Genomic DNA, 16935 nt, shown 5'->3' with positions numbered 1-16935 from the left:
CTGGTGGAAATGCTGCACTCGTATCGTTGCACGCAGTTTTGTGCTCTGCCTGGAACACAGGCATCATCCCAACTACTGGGAGAGGGGCCTTGTTGTCCCTCTCTGGAAAGGGAAGGGTGATCGCCAAGACTGCAACAACTACCGAGGGGTGACGCTGCTCTCAGTGCCAGGCAAGGTCTTTGCTCGGATAATTAATTCTTGATAGGGTTCGCCACCATCTGCTTGAGCACCAGCATCCAGAGCAGTCAGGCTTTACACCAAAGAGGTCAACGATTGACCTATCCTTGCTCTTCGTGTCCTCACCGATCGCAGGCGAGAGTTTCGGCAGGGGCTGCTTGCAGCCTATGTTGATCTCTGTAAAGCTTTCGATTCAGTGAATTGGGATGCCCTCTGGAGGATTCTTGGTCTTCGTGGGGTGCCACCAAAACTGATCAATCTGATGTCTGAACTCTACTCTGGTACTGAGTGCTGTGAGACGTGGTGATACCATTGCTGACTTATTTCCAGTTGTTACTGGAGTTCATCAGGGATGTGTATGGGCCCCCACACTTTTCAGCACTTGTATGGACTGGATTCTCGGGAGGATGTCGGAGAGATCAAGCTGCGGTGCATCGTTTGGGAATGTCAAGATCTCTGACCTTGATTTCGCAGATGATGCAGTCATCTTTGAGGAGACTTTAGATATCCTTTTGGGGGCCCTCAAGGTGCTGAATGAGGAGTCGGAGCCGCTGGGATTACGGGTTTCCTGAATCAAAACTAAGTTTCAGGCTTTCAATGACATCTTGGATGCTGCTGTCCTGTCTGTGCCTGTTTGTGGTGAGGATGTTGAGGTCGTGGAGAGATTCACTTATCTTGGCAGTGATATTCATTTCTCTGCTGGCTGTGAGTCAGAGGTCAATAGACATCTGGGTCGGGCCTGGGGAGTCATGGATTCACTGGAAAATGGGGTGTGGCGCTGCCAGTACCTGTGCAGGATGACGAAAGTCCGAGTCTTCATGTCCTTGGTGCTTCCAGTCTTGCTCTATGGATGTGAGACCTGGACTCTGACCAAGGATCTGAGATGGAGACTTAATTTCTTTGGTATCAGGTCTCTTCGGAGAATCCTTGGCTATCGCTGGTCGGACTTTGTGTCCAACGAGCGGTTGCTGAGAGAGACTCAAATGAGATTTGTTACCTGCATAGTCCGTGAGCGTCAGCTATGGCTGTATGGACATGTGGCTCGTTTTCCTGACGCTGATCCTGCTCAACGAGAGAGTCTCGTGAGTGGAGGAGGCCAATGGGCCGACCACGTGCCTCGTGGTTGCAGCAAGTTGATCAGCATCTCCAGGAGATGGGGATGGGCCAGGCATCTGCCTGGGGGATGGCCAGACGGAGGCCCCTGGAGTACCGGCGGAAAATGGACGCAGCGACGTGCTGCTCTGGCACATGCTCCCATACCTGACCTGACTATTCCGAAATGCTGCGTGATGCTCCTCAGTCACGATTCATCAGCTCTTGTTTTCTTTTCACCAACGACAAAGGCATCCCTTGCCCACTGACACAATGGAAGTTGAAATTCAATAGATGTGAGAGGCACTGAATTATCCGTTTGAAACCTGTTGGAATTACCAGGATAAGACTCCGTTGCATTGTGGTTAGTGTCCGCTCTATGTCTGAAAGGTTGGCAATTTGACTCCATCCATAGCAGTCACAACAACAATGTTTAAAATGGTATACATTTGCTACTTCTCGAGGATAGAGAGGATATAGCAAGGAATACTCTGTGGGTTGGCATCTCAATTTCATGGTGTGGGGGAGGGAGGGGGACGAGGGGTAGGAAGATTTCTCCATATCTGCCTGCTGACTACGAAGAGAAACGCAACGTCACAAGATGATGTCATCAGCACCCAGAGTGCTCCTTGAAATTACGTCACTTCCACAACAGTCTCCAGCTGTGTTTGTCGAAAGTCGTCCAGTGCCGACTTTCATCACGTCTTTGTCCGCGTGCATGTTCATGATTTCCGCAACGGCACCTCCATGAGCCTTAGACCCCATAAAAATAAGTCTTAGCACGATGTTAGAATCCACAATGTTTATTACCTCCACCACCGAATGTGAAGGAGGTTAATTTTTCACCCCTTTCTGTCTGTTTGCTTATCTGTGTGCAGGATATCTCCACAAGTTGTGGACAGATCTGGATGAAATTTGGTGGACAGGTTCGGTGTGTGAGAAGGAAGAATTGATTCGATTTTGGTGAAGATCCGGATCTGGATGCGGATCTGACTACTATAGTTTTTAAAGTGATTCTTCACCATTGAGAGATTGGGCCAAAAACTATATATAGCATGATATCTCATAAAGTTGTGGACGGATTCGGATGAAACTTGGTGGACACATTGGGTGTGTCGCAAGGACTAATTGATTCGATTTTGGCTGAAGATCTGAATCTGGATCTGGATAGGAGAATTATTTCATTGTTTTTAGTGATCCTTCACCTCTGAGAAATAGGGCCAAAACGATATAATACTGTATTGCATGATATTTCAAAAATGTATTGGACCCGATATGTTCTCATGGATCAGGCATTACGTGCTGGAGGCATGCACTTTACCAAGTGCCCTTCTAGTTAAGATTACAATGCACTTATGCACCGCCATCAAGATGGCCTCCAGATTCAACGCAAACACCTCATCTCTTGTAATTTTCTTTTCACATGGTCTACAAATGATTTTCATGATCCATCTTCTTCTATCCATTTACTCCAACTCTGCATGATATGCAAACTTTTGACTTTTTTGTTCACAACTCTTGCACATCCACCAAATAATCATGACTCCAAAACAAATCTCCTGTGACATGCCATTGTCTGCTTACCTTCATCCGATACATTTCGAACATTTATCATTGAAACGCACTTTTCACTTCCGACCTCAACGCCTGGTTTCTAACCTCTGAGATATCTTTGCTAGTATTCCTAATTGCCTTTCCATTCAGGTTGTCACCAAAGTATTCCTTTAACTTTACAAAAGACAAACTCTCTCAGCTTTGAGTGTGCACAGGAAATAAATAGACAAACAACCAATTTAAGACAGATATGGGTCGATTGCTATGAAACCAACCAATTTCAAGGAACCGACCCACTTGACAATTTCCAATTTATTTTTGTGTGTGTGTGCGTGTGTGTTACCTGGACACCTTCATGGAAAACTGCAAAGTTTTAGCTCCCAATTCCTCATATTGTTGGAGTGTCACTCTGAAGATGAGGGCAGAGTAAGGTGGTGAAAGATGCTCCTTTCAGATATGTCAATAATATATTCCCCACCTCCCCCTTTTCTTCGATGAATATACCCCCCCTCCTTGTCGACCTAGTCATTCAGTACACTAAGTACAGTATTTCCAATTTAAAATTGCCTACTATAGTCAACCAAAGGGCCCTTTAATGTAGATGTTTATGATACAGATACTTTGTGTGGCCATTGGCAACTCAAGGGTGGGCCGTTACGATGTGTGTTCCTTCCCCTCCACTGCCAAACTCTGGAACTCTTTACCTTCTCATGTCTTCCCAAACACTCATGACCTTCCCCTTTTCAAAAAGCAGATTTTTTACTTTCTAAAAAACTCTTGGAATATTGTTTCTTTCCTTACTTTTCTATTTATGCAGTTGTTTCATCTAAGGCTTGGCCTCGATGAGGACTATTCAGACTGTGCCTGCAGCCTCAAACATAAAAAAATAAAAATACAACCAGGACCAAACAGGTTATATGGGAAATGGAGTGGGGGTTGAGAATGTTGATCTGGCCCCAGATTTCTCAGCAGAACTTGTAGTTATGATGCAGCTGTCAATTCAAAACTACAAGTATTTATTCGGTATTACTGTGTTTGGTCAAAATTTTCCATAACAGTCAGGAGCATTCCTTCAAAGTTGGTTCTTCTTCTTTCCTTTCCTTCCTTCCTTTACCACCGGCCTGAACCAAATCTACAGTCACCTCTCGGATCCTTGTCATCCACAATTGTCTATTCATTGCAACGATATATTGGAATTCCCGTGTTGCCATATCCTTCCGCACTCCTTCAATCCACTTCTTCCCCTGTTCACTGATTACATTCAACCTTAAGCAGAGTTGACAACTTGATTGACAATGTTCCCTGATGACCAGATTATATTCATATTCGTGATGAAGCTGGGCAACCCCCACCTCCCTTTCTCAAAACATAGTCATCTCTCATCGGGTTATAATATGAGGTGAGACATCAATTTAACACTTCTTCTTTGATTAAGTCATAGAGCTACATGTATAGATGCTTAAAATTTGGCGATTATAATATTCAATATATATATATATATATATATATATATATATATATATATATATATATATATATATATATATATATATATATATATATATATATATATATCCAAGCAAATACCACCTGTCGCTTCACTGATGGAAATACGAAAGGGGTGAGGGAGAAAAAGAGGGGGAAGAGGGAGAGAGGGGTGGAGTAGAGAGAACGGGGAGAGCGGAGAGGTGGAGGGGAAAGGAGAGAGGAGGGAGGGGAGCGAGGAGGGGTGGAGGAAGGGAAGAGAGTGTGAGGTGAAAGGAAGGGAAGGCAGACGTGCAGTGGAGTGTTAATTACGATTCATCCTGTTTCATCAAAATAATTCTGCATAGAATAACAGTGAAAATGGAAACAAAATAATGTCTGAAATCCATTTTCTACCAGTCATACTATAAATACAGTCCGGAGACAAACTCTTGTCTGGAAATAAATACCACCCAGACATGTCCAGAGCCAAGCTGTCTGGAGACAACCACCCCCAGATGCGTCTGGAGCCAAGCTGTCTGGAGACAACCACCACTCGGACGCATCCGGAGCCAAGCTGGCTGGAGATAAACACCGCGCGGACCCATCCAGAAACAAACCCTGCCCGGACACATCTGGAGACAAGCCCTGCCCACATACGTCCAGAGACAAACACCGTCTGGATATGTCCAGAGACAGACAGACAGACAGAGAGAGGAGGGAATAGTGAGAGAGTAGATGTGGAGGGTGCTGCACTGTATTGGGGGGGGGGGGGTAGAGCAAGGATGGGACAAAGAGAAGACAGTTGAGGGAAGGGGAGTTAGCAGAGAGAATATATTATGCTTTATGAAACGCGCGCGCACACACACACACACACACACACACACACACAAACACACACACACACACACACACACACACACACACACACACACACACACACACACACACACACACACACACACACACACACACACACACACACACACACACGGCCGATATCGGCAATTTTTCGGGAATTGGCGGGTTGGAATCAGTGTGATTACCAACTAAAGTATTACTGTATACAACCCAGAAACCTTGAGTAGCTTTCACTGAAAAACAACACTTCATTTATATAGACGTTTCAGGGAGATGTTCACAAACATTATTCTTTATAAACAGCTGTGTGTGATGGGTGGAAAAAATTTGGCTCGCTAATTTAGAAAACAAGTTAATATGGCAAACGGCTTGGAAATTGGGTGATATTTCACAACAACTCACTCCGAATGACGGAGCACGAACCACTCGCTCAGGGCGACGGAGGACGAACCACTCGCTCAGGGCGACGGAGCACGAACCACTCGCTCAGGGCGACGGAGCACGAACCACTCGCTCAGGGCGACGGAGCACGAACCACTCGCTCAGGGCGACGGAGCACGAACCACTCGCTCAGGGCGACGGAGCACGAACCACTCGCTCAGGGCGACGGAGCACGAACCACTCGCTCAGGGCGACGGAGCACGAACCACTCGCTCAGGGCGACGGAGCACGAACCACTCGCTCAGGGCGACGGAGCACGAACCACTCGCTCAGGGCGACGGAGCACGAACCACTCGCTCAGGGCGACGGAGCACGAACCACTCGCTCAGGGCGACGGAGCACGAACCACTCGCTCAGGGCGACGGAGCACGAACCACTCACTCAGGGCGACGGAGCACGAACCACTCGCTCAGGGCGACGGAGCACGAACCACTCGCTCAGGGTGACGGAGCACGAACCACTTGCTCTGAATGACATGGCAGGCAAAAGTGTCCGCAGTGAGTGAACGATTCGCTCAGAAGAACATAGCGCAGTACCGCTATGACTGAAAGGTGTTCGGCAAGTGGTTTAAGCACTCATGCAAGCACTCCAATTAAATAGTTTATAAGGAATGGTTGGCCAGGTTGCCACTGTATATAATATAGGATTCCTTTAACTTTAAAGCCAGTCTTCACCGCACACGCAGCAGTTAATGAAATAAAATGAATTCGTTCAAATAATGACTTTATCCACTAAAGAGTTGCAGCTTTGATTCTGTGTAGAGCACCTCGTGAAACCTCCAAAAATACAGACACAGATCACTGGCAGAAACTATGGATAGGCAGACCTTCTGTGGGACAGGGCACGAGGTCTTGCAGTGAATGCGTTAAAGCATATAGCTCAATAAAGCTGGTTAATTTTGACAAGTTCCTTAATTTTTTGTTCACTCAATAAAATTCTCCAAACAGGAGAAAAAGATTAGTTCAATGCTTTGGAAATTTCACATTTTCTTGTGTTTGTATGGAGGAGGAGGGACCATAGCCTTGTTTGCTTAAAGTAAATAGGTACATCGGCTTCATCATAAGACTCGTTATTTCTTTAAATTATCAGATTTCACAACACATTTGGACACTAATTTAGTCAGGAGGATATCCATTCCTAAAAACCGAAATAATATTTCGATGATGTACTTTAATTCGTCCATGAGAGTAGTTCGTAGAAAATCGTATCATATAATGCATGAAATTGCTCCAAGCTCCAAATTTGAGAACGATAATACTTACAGAAGCGATGTATACAGCGATTCGTAGCCATGATGAACAGGCCTTCGATAATATGAGTGAAGAAAGCGAAGAAAAAAAACCCATTATCGTTAAGAAATCGTTGCGGCCTAATTCAAATCAGGACGTGGTTGAGCAGACCAAAAAAACATGGCGGTTTCAGACCCCAGCGAGGTTACCGGGGAAACGCCTTAAGACCCAGAGAGCGAGGTGGCCGAGGATCGCCTGATAAAGAATATAATTAAATAATGCCGTTAATTATCTTCAAAAGGGGTGTTTTAATTAACCCAAACACCCAATTTTCACTCTTGCACTTCCTTGGTGTTTTCTTAGTAAGCATGCAAAGCTTCAGGCTGATAGGTTTTATGGTTTTGGAGTTATGAAAGAGACACACACACACACACACACAAACACACACACAAACATATATATATATATATATATATATATATATATGTATGTATATATATATATATATATATATATATATATATATATATAATATATATATATATATAAATATAAAATATATATATATAAATATATAATTAATATATATATATATATATATATAAATATATAATATATATAAATATATAATATAAATATATATATATATATATATATATATATATATATATATATAAATATATAATATATATATAAATATATAATATAAATATATATAAATATATTATATATATATATATATATATATATATATATATATATATATATATATATACATACACATATATGCAGGCTGTGCTTACATATTGTGTTAGCATACGAACCGTGTTATTTTCTTGGGCCGCTCGCCTGAATTCCCCCCCCCCCCCGTCCTGGCTTCGATGCACTGGCTTCGATGTCCATCGGCATGCAAAATTTCAGCTTTCGCCATCACCCAGAAGACACCGATCTTTAATATCAGTCAGTCACTCAGTCAGTCAATGGTTAGAAAGAGCTTTATCTATCTATATTTCCAGCAATCTGTGTGTCTGTGTGTCTGCGACCGCTGTTTCTTGACAACCACTGGTCCGATCTCATTGAAACTTGCCAGGTATATTGCTGGGGACCTGACGATGTGCCTTTTCAAGATTTGATTTTAATCGGAGAAGTGGTTCCAAAGTTATGGCCATTTATTTACCAAACCAATGACAGGACACGGTGCTATGACATCACGATTGACATCACAATCGTTCTTTATTTTTTTCTGTTTTTTTTTTTTTTTGCACATGCAGCCACACACGTACGGGCACACGAGAGCAAAGGAACGGCCTGTGTGGTTGTTGTTTCTGGCACGTGGTTTGAAAATTTGTTTTTTTTGCATGTACGGCCACGCACGTACAGGCCCGTGAGAGCGAAGGAAGGGCCTGTGTGGTTGTTTCTGGCACGCGGTTAGAAAGTTTTTTGGTTTTTTTTGCATGTACGGACACGCACGTACGGACACGCACATACGGGCCCACACTAGTATATGTAATATATTGTATATATCTCATATATATTTTGGCCTGTCTGTTTGACTATCGTGTTGTAACTTGAGAACGGATTAACGGATTTCAATAAATCCAACGATGGTGGATTCAGGGATAACTCCCAGAAAGGTTTTTGATGAAATATAGATTTTTTTTATGGGTACATGGGCACATTTCGCAAAACTGCAAACGCCATTTTGCGACGCTGCTTCTCCCCGCACTCCCAGGAATCCTTTTTCTTCTTGCACTGTGGATTACCATCACAGCAAAGATTAGTATTTCCGTGGTAAAGCAATGTATCTTATATTCTAGTACTGTATATATGTATATTATTACAAGTCGGCGTTTAAGTATGGATGAGGTCCCAAGGGTGGGCGCCGGACCTGCGGTCACACTCCAACCCGAAGGCCACTGGCCACGGATAAATCCGCGGCCAGAGAGGTTGTTTAGCAACTATGGGATAACTAAATCGAACAGGGTCCTCTCGCCTATTATGTCATGTTACCTGTTGCTGACCCAATACCTTAACTAAGGACCACGCTCTCAGCATGCACTCGTATTACTGCCAAGCGGAACAGAGAGTGGAGCACTGGCTAACCCGTGGAGGAAATCAGCAGGGCAAAAACTTCCCGGCTATTGATTATGAAATATGAACATGTGATGTCGGATTAATGAAAGAAAGGACACTAACAAGGCAGATTTGAAATATAAGTTATTTATTAACTCACAAAAGCAGGCAATCATTAAACACGTACAGTATTTACAAGCAAGCACCAGCCATCTTTGTTTGCACAGGCAGGCGATTAACAAGCAATCAAAGCGAAAGGCAAAAGACATGGATGAGCAGACTTACCCCGAACACGTATTCTCCTTTCCACAAACTTACTTCGCCAACATATATTGGCCGATCATTCATTCCGGGAAGAAGGAAATGAGAATAACTGAGGAGAAAGAAACAGAGCGGAGTGTGGGGATGCCTCCTCTCTTACCTGAAACAACCATGCGGGGTTAGTCTGGCCAAATGTTGTGAGGGGCAGGGAGGGGGGTTGTTAGGATGGGAAAGATTGGCGGTGGAATTTCAGTGTTGCATCACAAGCGTGTGGTGTGAGTGCATAGGGAGCTGTGATACACGCTGGGAACTGCACTGCGCCCCTGGCTCATGGACCGCTCACCCCTGGTCTGGGCACAACTCACTCCTGCATCTCATATCCCACGCAGCTCGCACCATTGTGACCCACATTCTGGCAGACAATCTCTCGAACAAACAGGCAGTCGGAGATGTACTCGTACCCTTGGTGCATCAACACCAGCCCCCGGGGCAGTGACAACAGCCGCAAACGCCCTTGCAATTCTGTCTCTGAAAGCCACATGGGCTGGGCGTGGTTTTGATCGGACAAACGTAACTCGAGCATCTTCCCCATTGATGCGCATCCGACAGGTGCAGGTGCAGTGTTGGGGCTATGGAGAATCCTCGCTTCATTATGCTTGATGGCCACTGGTGCCCTCACCCACCCCTCACAACACAAGTGCAGTGAAGGAGCGCCCCCAGCTCCCTACCTTGCTCTTACTAATATCCAAATAGTTTTCCCCACGTCATTATGTCTGATTGCCAAGGATGTCTTCACCCAGCCCTACTCGGAAAAAGTTCAGAGAGGGAGTGCCCCCCCTCCCTTCCTTGCATGTAAACACTCCTTTGTACTGTGCGTATGTGTGAGAAGAGTTGTTCTGCATGATGAATGTAGGAGTGCAGGGAAGGAAGAATGTGGGAAGGTAATTCGGTACCAGTCCAGAGGATTAAATGTCTATGGTGAGGGACAGATGAATAGATGGTTGGTGGTGAATAATAAAAAAAAAATGAAGAGTGAGATGAAGGGGTGAGGGAGATGGATAAAGATGGACCACAGCACGAAAATAAACCGATGATTGGGTTAAAGGCAAGACTGATGGGATGATGGAGGGATTGTTCAATTGAGGTTTGGTGAAGCGGATTGTTCAGGTCAGGTCAGATATGGGAGCATGCACTGGAGAAGCGCATCGCTGCATCCACATTCTGCCGGTACTCCAAGGGCCTCTGTCTGGACATCCCTCAGGCAGATGCCTGGCCCATCCCCATCTCCTTCAGATGTTGATCACTCTGCTGCAACCACAAGGCACGTGGTCGTCCCATTGAATTCCTCCATTCATGAGACTCCCTCGCTGAGAGAATCTAGTGAGCAAGATCAGCATCAGGAAAACGAGCCACATGTCCATACAGCCGCAGCTGACGCTCACGAACTATACAGGTAACAAATCTCATTTGAGTCTCTCTCAGCAACCGCTCGTTGGACACAAAGGCCGAACAGCGATAGCCAAGGATTCTCTGAAGAGACCTGGTACCAAAGCAATGAAGTCTCCATCTCAAGATCCCTGGTCAGAGTCCAAGTCTCACATGCATAGAGCAAGACTGGAAGCACCGAGGACCTGAAGATTGGGATTTTGTCCTCGCGCACAGGTACAGGCAGCGTGACCCCCCCATGATCAAGTGAATGCATGACTCCCCAGGCCCGACACAGACGTCTGATGTCCTCTGGCTCACAGCCAGCAGAGAAATGAATATCACTGCCAAGGTAAGTGAATCTCTCCGTGACCTCAACATCCTCGCCACAAACAGGTACAGACAGGATAGCAGCATCCAACATGTCATTGAAAGCCTGGATCTTCGTTTTGACCCAGGAAACCCGTAATCCCAGTGGCTCCGACACCTCATTCAGCACCTCGAGGGACCCAAAAGAATTTCCAGAGTCTCCACAAAGATGTCTGCATCATCTGCAAAATGAAGGTCAGAGATCTTGCCATTCCCAAATGACGCACCGCAGCTTGATCTCTCTGAACATCCTCCACAGAATCCAGTCCATACAAGCACTGAAAAGTGTGGGGACCAGTACACACCCCTGACGAACTCCAGTAACAACTGGAAATAAGTCAGAGATGGTATCGCCACATCTCACAGCACTCTCACTACCAGAATAAAGTTCAGACATCAGATTGATCATTTTGGTGGTACCCCATGAAGACCAAGAATCTTCCGGAGGGCATCCCGGTTCATTGAATCGAACGCTTTATAGATATCAACATCGGCTGCAAGCAGCCCCTGCCAAAGCTTTCGTCTGTGTTTGGTGAGGACACGAAGAGCAAGGATACAGTCAATCGTTGACCTCTTTGGTGTAAAGCCTGACTGCTCTGGAATCTGGTGCTCAAGCAGATGGTGGCGAACCCGATCAAGAATTATCCGAGCAAAGACCTTGCCCGGCACTGAGAGCAGCACCACCCCTTGGTAGTTGTTGCAGTCTTGGCGATCGCCTTTCCCTTTCCAGAGGGGGACAACAAGGCCCCTCTTCCAGTCACTTGGGATGATGCCTGTGTTCCAGGCAGAGCAAAGAACTGCATGTACTGACATGAGTACAGCATTTCCACCAGCCTTGAGAAGTTCAGTGTGGATGCCACAGATCCCTGGAGCTTTACCCCATTTCAACTGCTTCACCGCAGCCCATGTTTCAACAAACGAATGTGGGCTGCAGTTGATTGGAGGGTCAACACTAGGGATGGTAACACCCCTGACATCCAACTCAACAGCTGGAGTATCAGCCGAGTACAGCCTCTCAAAGTAACCGGCCCAGTGGGCCTTAACTTCGGACTCCTCTGTCAAGAGCCCACCACCCTCCACTCTCACTGCAGTTCACCGAGGGATCGGCTTGGACGAATGCAATGTGCGAATTCCCCTGTAAGCTGGATGAGAATCGTTGACCACAGGTGAGGCTTTACCCCTCACCGATTACTCATACATAGGCCTCCTTGTCCACCCTTAGTGCACGTACAGTTTTATGTCTCAGCTCTCTGAACAGGTCAGTTCTGCCATTCAGCCTGGCCCTGCAACTCTGGTCAATGGTATCCAGTGTCCCTTGAGAGACAAAATTCTTCTTTGCCCTCCGATGAGTTCTAAGACATCCACTGGCAACATCAAGGACGGTGATCTTGAAGGCACTCCACAACTCTTCAGGATCCCCCAAAGCACCCAGAACCCCCAAATTTCCACTCAGCTTGTTCGCAAACTCCTCAGCTACCCTCTCACCCTTGAGCTTGCCAACATCCAGCCTAGGATGAGATGGTACCATTCTCATGGACTTAAGCTGCAACTTCAGAGTTGCTACACCAAGCCTGTGGTTGGTATTGAGGAACTGAGCACTCCGGTAGACCCTGCAGTTCTGGATCATCCTCCAGCAACCATCAACGAGCACATGGTCAATCTCCTTTGCCACACCGCCAGATTTGGAATACCAAGTCCAGTAATGAGCTTGTGGGTGCTCAAACCATGAACCAGCCACCCTAAGTCCATGACTTCTTGCAAAGTCAAGAACTTATTGCTATTCTGGTTCACAGTTCCAGACCCATGAGGACCAACACACGTCTCATAACCATCCCTATCAGTTCCAATCGATGTATTGAAATCCCCCAACATGAGAATAGTATCTCGCTTGGGGCACTGATCAACCACAGACTCGGGTGTGGCGTAGAAGGCATCCTTCATGGTGAGATCACTCGCCTCAGTCGGAGCATAAACAGAGACCAGGGAAATGACACCTAAGGAGTGACGAACCCTTAATCTCATAATACGCTTTTGACCGGTGTTATCTTAATTATCATTTGAGTCAGCTTATTGGACACAGCTTCAGCAACTGCTTGGGCATGGTAACCATCATAGTAACCAGACCAATAGTAGGTGAAACCACCTGCCATGATCTCGCCTTGAAGCTGGTGCTCAAGTTGATGTTCCTTGCACGTAAACACTCATTTGTTTGTGGGAATGTGGGATGACGAATGTGGGAGCACAGGGAAGGAAGAATGTGGGAACGTATTTTGGTACCAGTCCAGAGGATTAATTTTCTATGGTGAGGGACAGATGAACAGATGTTTGGTGGTGAATAATGAAAGAATGAAGAGTGAGATGAATTGGTGAGGGAGATGGATGAAAACGGACCGAAGCACGAGAATAAACCGACTCCTGGGTTGAAGGCAAGACTGACGGGATGATGGAGGGCTTGTTGAATTGAGGTTTGGTGATGTGGATTGTTGGTGGATTCCATCCATTGGGACCATACTTTGTGCAAAGCGTTGGGGCTGCCTCAGCAGTATCCTTTGGTATTGAGCAAAATCTTGGACAGGTCACGACTCCAACACTGGATAGCAGCATTCATTTTGCCGACCTCAGAAGGATGACAGGCAGAGTCAACCCCACCTGGTATTAATTCAACAGCAAAGGGGGATTTGAACTCAGGATCCTGGGATCCCAAGCCTACCACCCTAACCATTAAGCCAACACCAGGCATATATGTATGAATCGGGACCATTAACGAAGGAGTTGAAGTAGTTGCTTTATATTTGCATTGGGAAATTTAAAAATAAGGGTTCAATGGTAAAAAGAAATGAAACATTAAAATATTGTATACGAGCAAATACAACCCGTTGCTTCGCTGACGGGTGGTATTAAGGAGGGGTGTTGAGAGAGGAAGAGAGGAGAGAGGGAGGGGAGACTAGGAAAGGGGGAAGAGCTATGCCTCACCAAACGTTGCTATACCCCGGGAGGAAAGCATGCGAGGAGAGAGAGAGAGAGAGAGAGAGAGAGAGAGAGAGAGAGAGAGAGAGAGAGAGAGAGAGAGAGAGAGAGAGAGAGAGAGAGAGAGAGAGAGAGAGAGAGAGAGAGAGAGAGAGAGAGAGAGAGAGAGAGAGAGAGAGAGAGAGAGAGAGAGAGAGAGAGAGAGAGAGAGAGAGAGAGAGAGAGAGAGAGAGAGAGAGAGAGAGAGAGAGAGAGAGAGAGAGAGAGAGAGAGAGAGAGAGATGAAAAAGAAAAACAAAACAAGAACAGAGAAAGGTGAGGGGTGGAGGTGTGGTTGGTAAAGAGAATATGTTATGCTTAATGACCGAACACACACAAAAACAAACTCGTGACAGAACAGCTGTACACACAACGACACAACGGAGTTTATAATTTATTCCGCTGGCACATCTACAAAAACTTTGATATCCCAGTTCCAAAAAAATTGTTGGAACATGAACCAAAAGTAATCACTGAAAACATGGAAGTACCTATCGCTCACATACGACCTCATGATCCCATGAAGCGTGAACATCGAAAACAAAGCGCTGCGACCAGATGTCACACTTTGGTACAAAAAAGAGATGAAAGCATTGCTGATTGAGGTGTTGATACCAGTGATTTTGGACTAAACGATGCAGAAATCATGAAAATGACCAAATGCCAAAACCTCAAGAATGAAGTGAAAAGATCCTGGAAACTGAAGAATGCCAAAGTTGTACCAGTGATAGTTGGACCTATAGGAATGATGACAAAGAACCTCACAGAGATATTAAACATCGGGACAATACCCCTGAGCACTCACCTGGTCGTGGATGGATAAGTTATTCAGACAACCACGGGTAGGCATGGATGTCCCACAAAATATTTCACGGAGAAGAAAGTAAATCCCAATGGATTGTTTTTTTTAATGCCATGAACAAACCTTAGTACATCACCGGTGATAAAGGTTGTGGTCAAGTTTCATCGAAATTGTGTGTGGCTTCAGAAATGAAAGCAAATACATATTTTGGGGGGCAACCCCCTCTCTCAATAGATCCTCCTTGACCCCAAGTTTTTTTTCATGTTGTGGACCAACTTTGGCACATCACGGGTGGTGAAGATGGTGGTCAAGTTTCATCAGAATTGCATGTAGTTTCTGAGAAGAACGCAAATGTTTATTTTGGGGGGCAAACCCCTCTCTCCATAGACCCTCCTAGACACCAATTTTTTGAATGTCGTGAACAAACTTTATTACATCATGGGTGGTGAAGATGGTGGTCAAGTCTCATCGGAATTGTATGTGTAGTTTTGGAGAAGAAAGCAGACATATTTTGGGGGGAAACCCCCCGTAAATCCCCTTAGAGCAGATTTTTCTAATGTCATGAACAAACTTTGGTACATCATAGGTGATGAAGGTTGACGTGTAGTTTCATCGGAATTGTGTGTATTGTTTAAGAAGAAAGCAAATACCTCTTTGGGGAGGCAACCCCCCCTGTAAACTCCCTCTGTAGACCCCTTCAGACCCGGTTTTTAATACCATCATGGGTGATGAAGGTTGTGGTATAACCTTTGTAAATTAAATCCGATAACCAAATGCTTTAGAAACAGGCGTGAGGACAAAGGAAAACCTGAAAGAACCTCCATAAGATACGGGATGAAACTTTGCCACCACGGTACCCGTAACAGCCATGGCAGGTCCACACACCCGCGGAGAGTCCGTACAGATCCAAATCTACCCATGTGTACCACGTCCGTGTGTGCTGTAAATGTACCTCTACCTTGTAGTAACTGTCGATTGTACATCCTGATCAGGACTCGAACTGCACTGTACAGCTCGGTAAGTGGCTAAAGCATTCAAGCACTCCAACAGAATGCCTGACTTGGCAAGCAATTACCAATTGCCCTCGACACAACTATGCACCAGGAAACACCCATGCAATGTCCGAATTGGACAAATCAACACTTTTTGGGGGAGTCGGAACTGCTGACACTTTCAAATTTGGAGCTGACATCCAGGCCAAAAAAAAACATGGGGGTTTCAGGCTGTTCGGTTTTATAGTTTTGGAATTATGGAAGACGTACGCACGCACGCACGCACGCGCACACACACACACACACTGCCCTTTTCGTATAGCTAAACATACCATATATTTTCCAGTATACAGTATATTCTGATAATGAAAAATATTTATTTTACCAAATATGCAGCTTTATCAATATATGACACATCTGAAGGAGAAGTATCTAACTGTTGTTCGACCTGGCAATGTGGCCTGATGAAAGAAGGCTAAATTCGTTGCAGAGAGCCAGAGGGGGCAGGGGAAGGTGGGGGGGGCGATGTCATGGGACTACCGAGTTCTATCATTAATACGAATATAATCCGGTCATCTGGGGACATTGCTATTCATGCTGTCAACTTTTCTTAAGATTGAAGATAATTGGTGACAGGGGAAGTTATTATCTCAATAAGTTTCGAAGGTGCTACACGTCCGAGTACCTGTTTAATGTGTCACAATGAACGTTTGGAAGTTTTCCTGACAGGCATAGAAAGTCCTGGCAAAAATTATTCATACCGTCTTTAGGTTTCCGATCCATACAAAAGTTTCAAGCAGTACAGCGATCTTTTTTTTATTTCATGAGTTTTTTTTTTCTATTTACATCTGTAATAGTTTTGAAGTGACAGCTGCTGCAAAATACCTCCAAAATATTTTGCATTGACATTGACCTTGGGGTTCACCCACCCCTGTAGCCCCAATTTTCAAAATGTAAGGAATTCTATGTGCTACTAGGCTTTGAAATTTTCCATGAAAGATGCACAGGAAACACAAATTCCAAAACAAAAGTTTGGAGATGGTCAGGTGGGGACCATTAATCCATTTTACATGGCTGCATCCCCATAAATAATTTCGTTTGCAGTAAATGCCATGAGCGAATATAATTGTCCTCTGGAGCCAGTGCCACCATGTTTCACCGACCAAACCTAATCACAGACCAAAATCTA

At 45.1% G+C, this 16935-nt stretch overlaps 1 protein-coding gene across 4 annotated transcripts in view; it reads right to left on the bottom strand.

Annotated features, from left to right (window-relative positions):
* The window catches only part of LOC147027869 (CUGBP Elav-like family member 3), a 404118-nt gene extending 397101 nt beyond the window's left edge, over positions 1–7017 (bottom strand). For 2 of the 4 annotated variants that reach the window (XM_085877579.1, XM_085877580.1), the window contains exon 1: positions 6852–7017. In XM_085877579.1, coding sequence (XP_085733705.1) covers positions 6852–6935 — 84 coding nt within the window. In that variant the 5' untranslated portion in view covers positions 6936–7017. Of the gene's footprint in view, positions 1–5550; positions 5713–6851 lie in introns of those variants that run through there. The other 2 variants (XM_085877581.1, XM_085877582.1) reach the window with 2 other exon arrangements.
* Between the last annotated feature and the right edge of the window lie 9918 nt (positions 7018–16935).

Source organism: Eptatretus burgeri, chromosome 4 (genome assembly GCF_056783735.1).
Source record: "Eptatretus burgeri isolate ZD-2024b chromosome 4, Ebu_testis_v1, whole genome shotgun sequence".
In the NCBI taxonomy this organism is placed as follows: Eukaryota; Metazoa; Chordata; class Myxini; order Myxiniformes; family Myxinidae; genus Eptatretus; species Eptatretus burgeri.
This window is presented reverse-complemented; position numbering and strand designations above follow the sequence as displayed.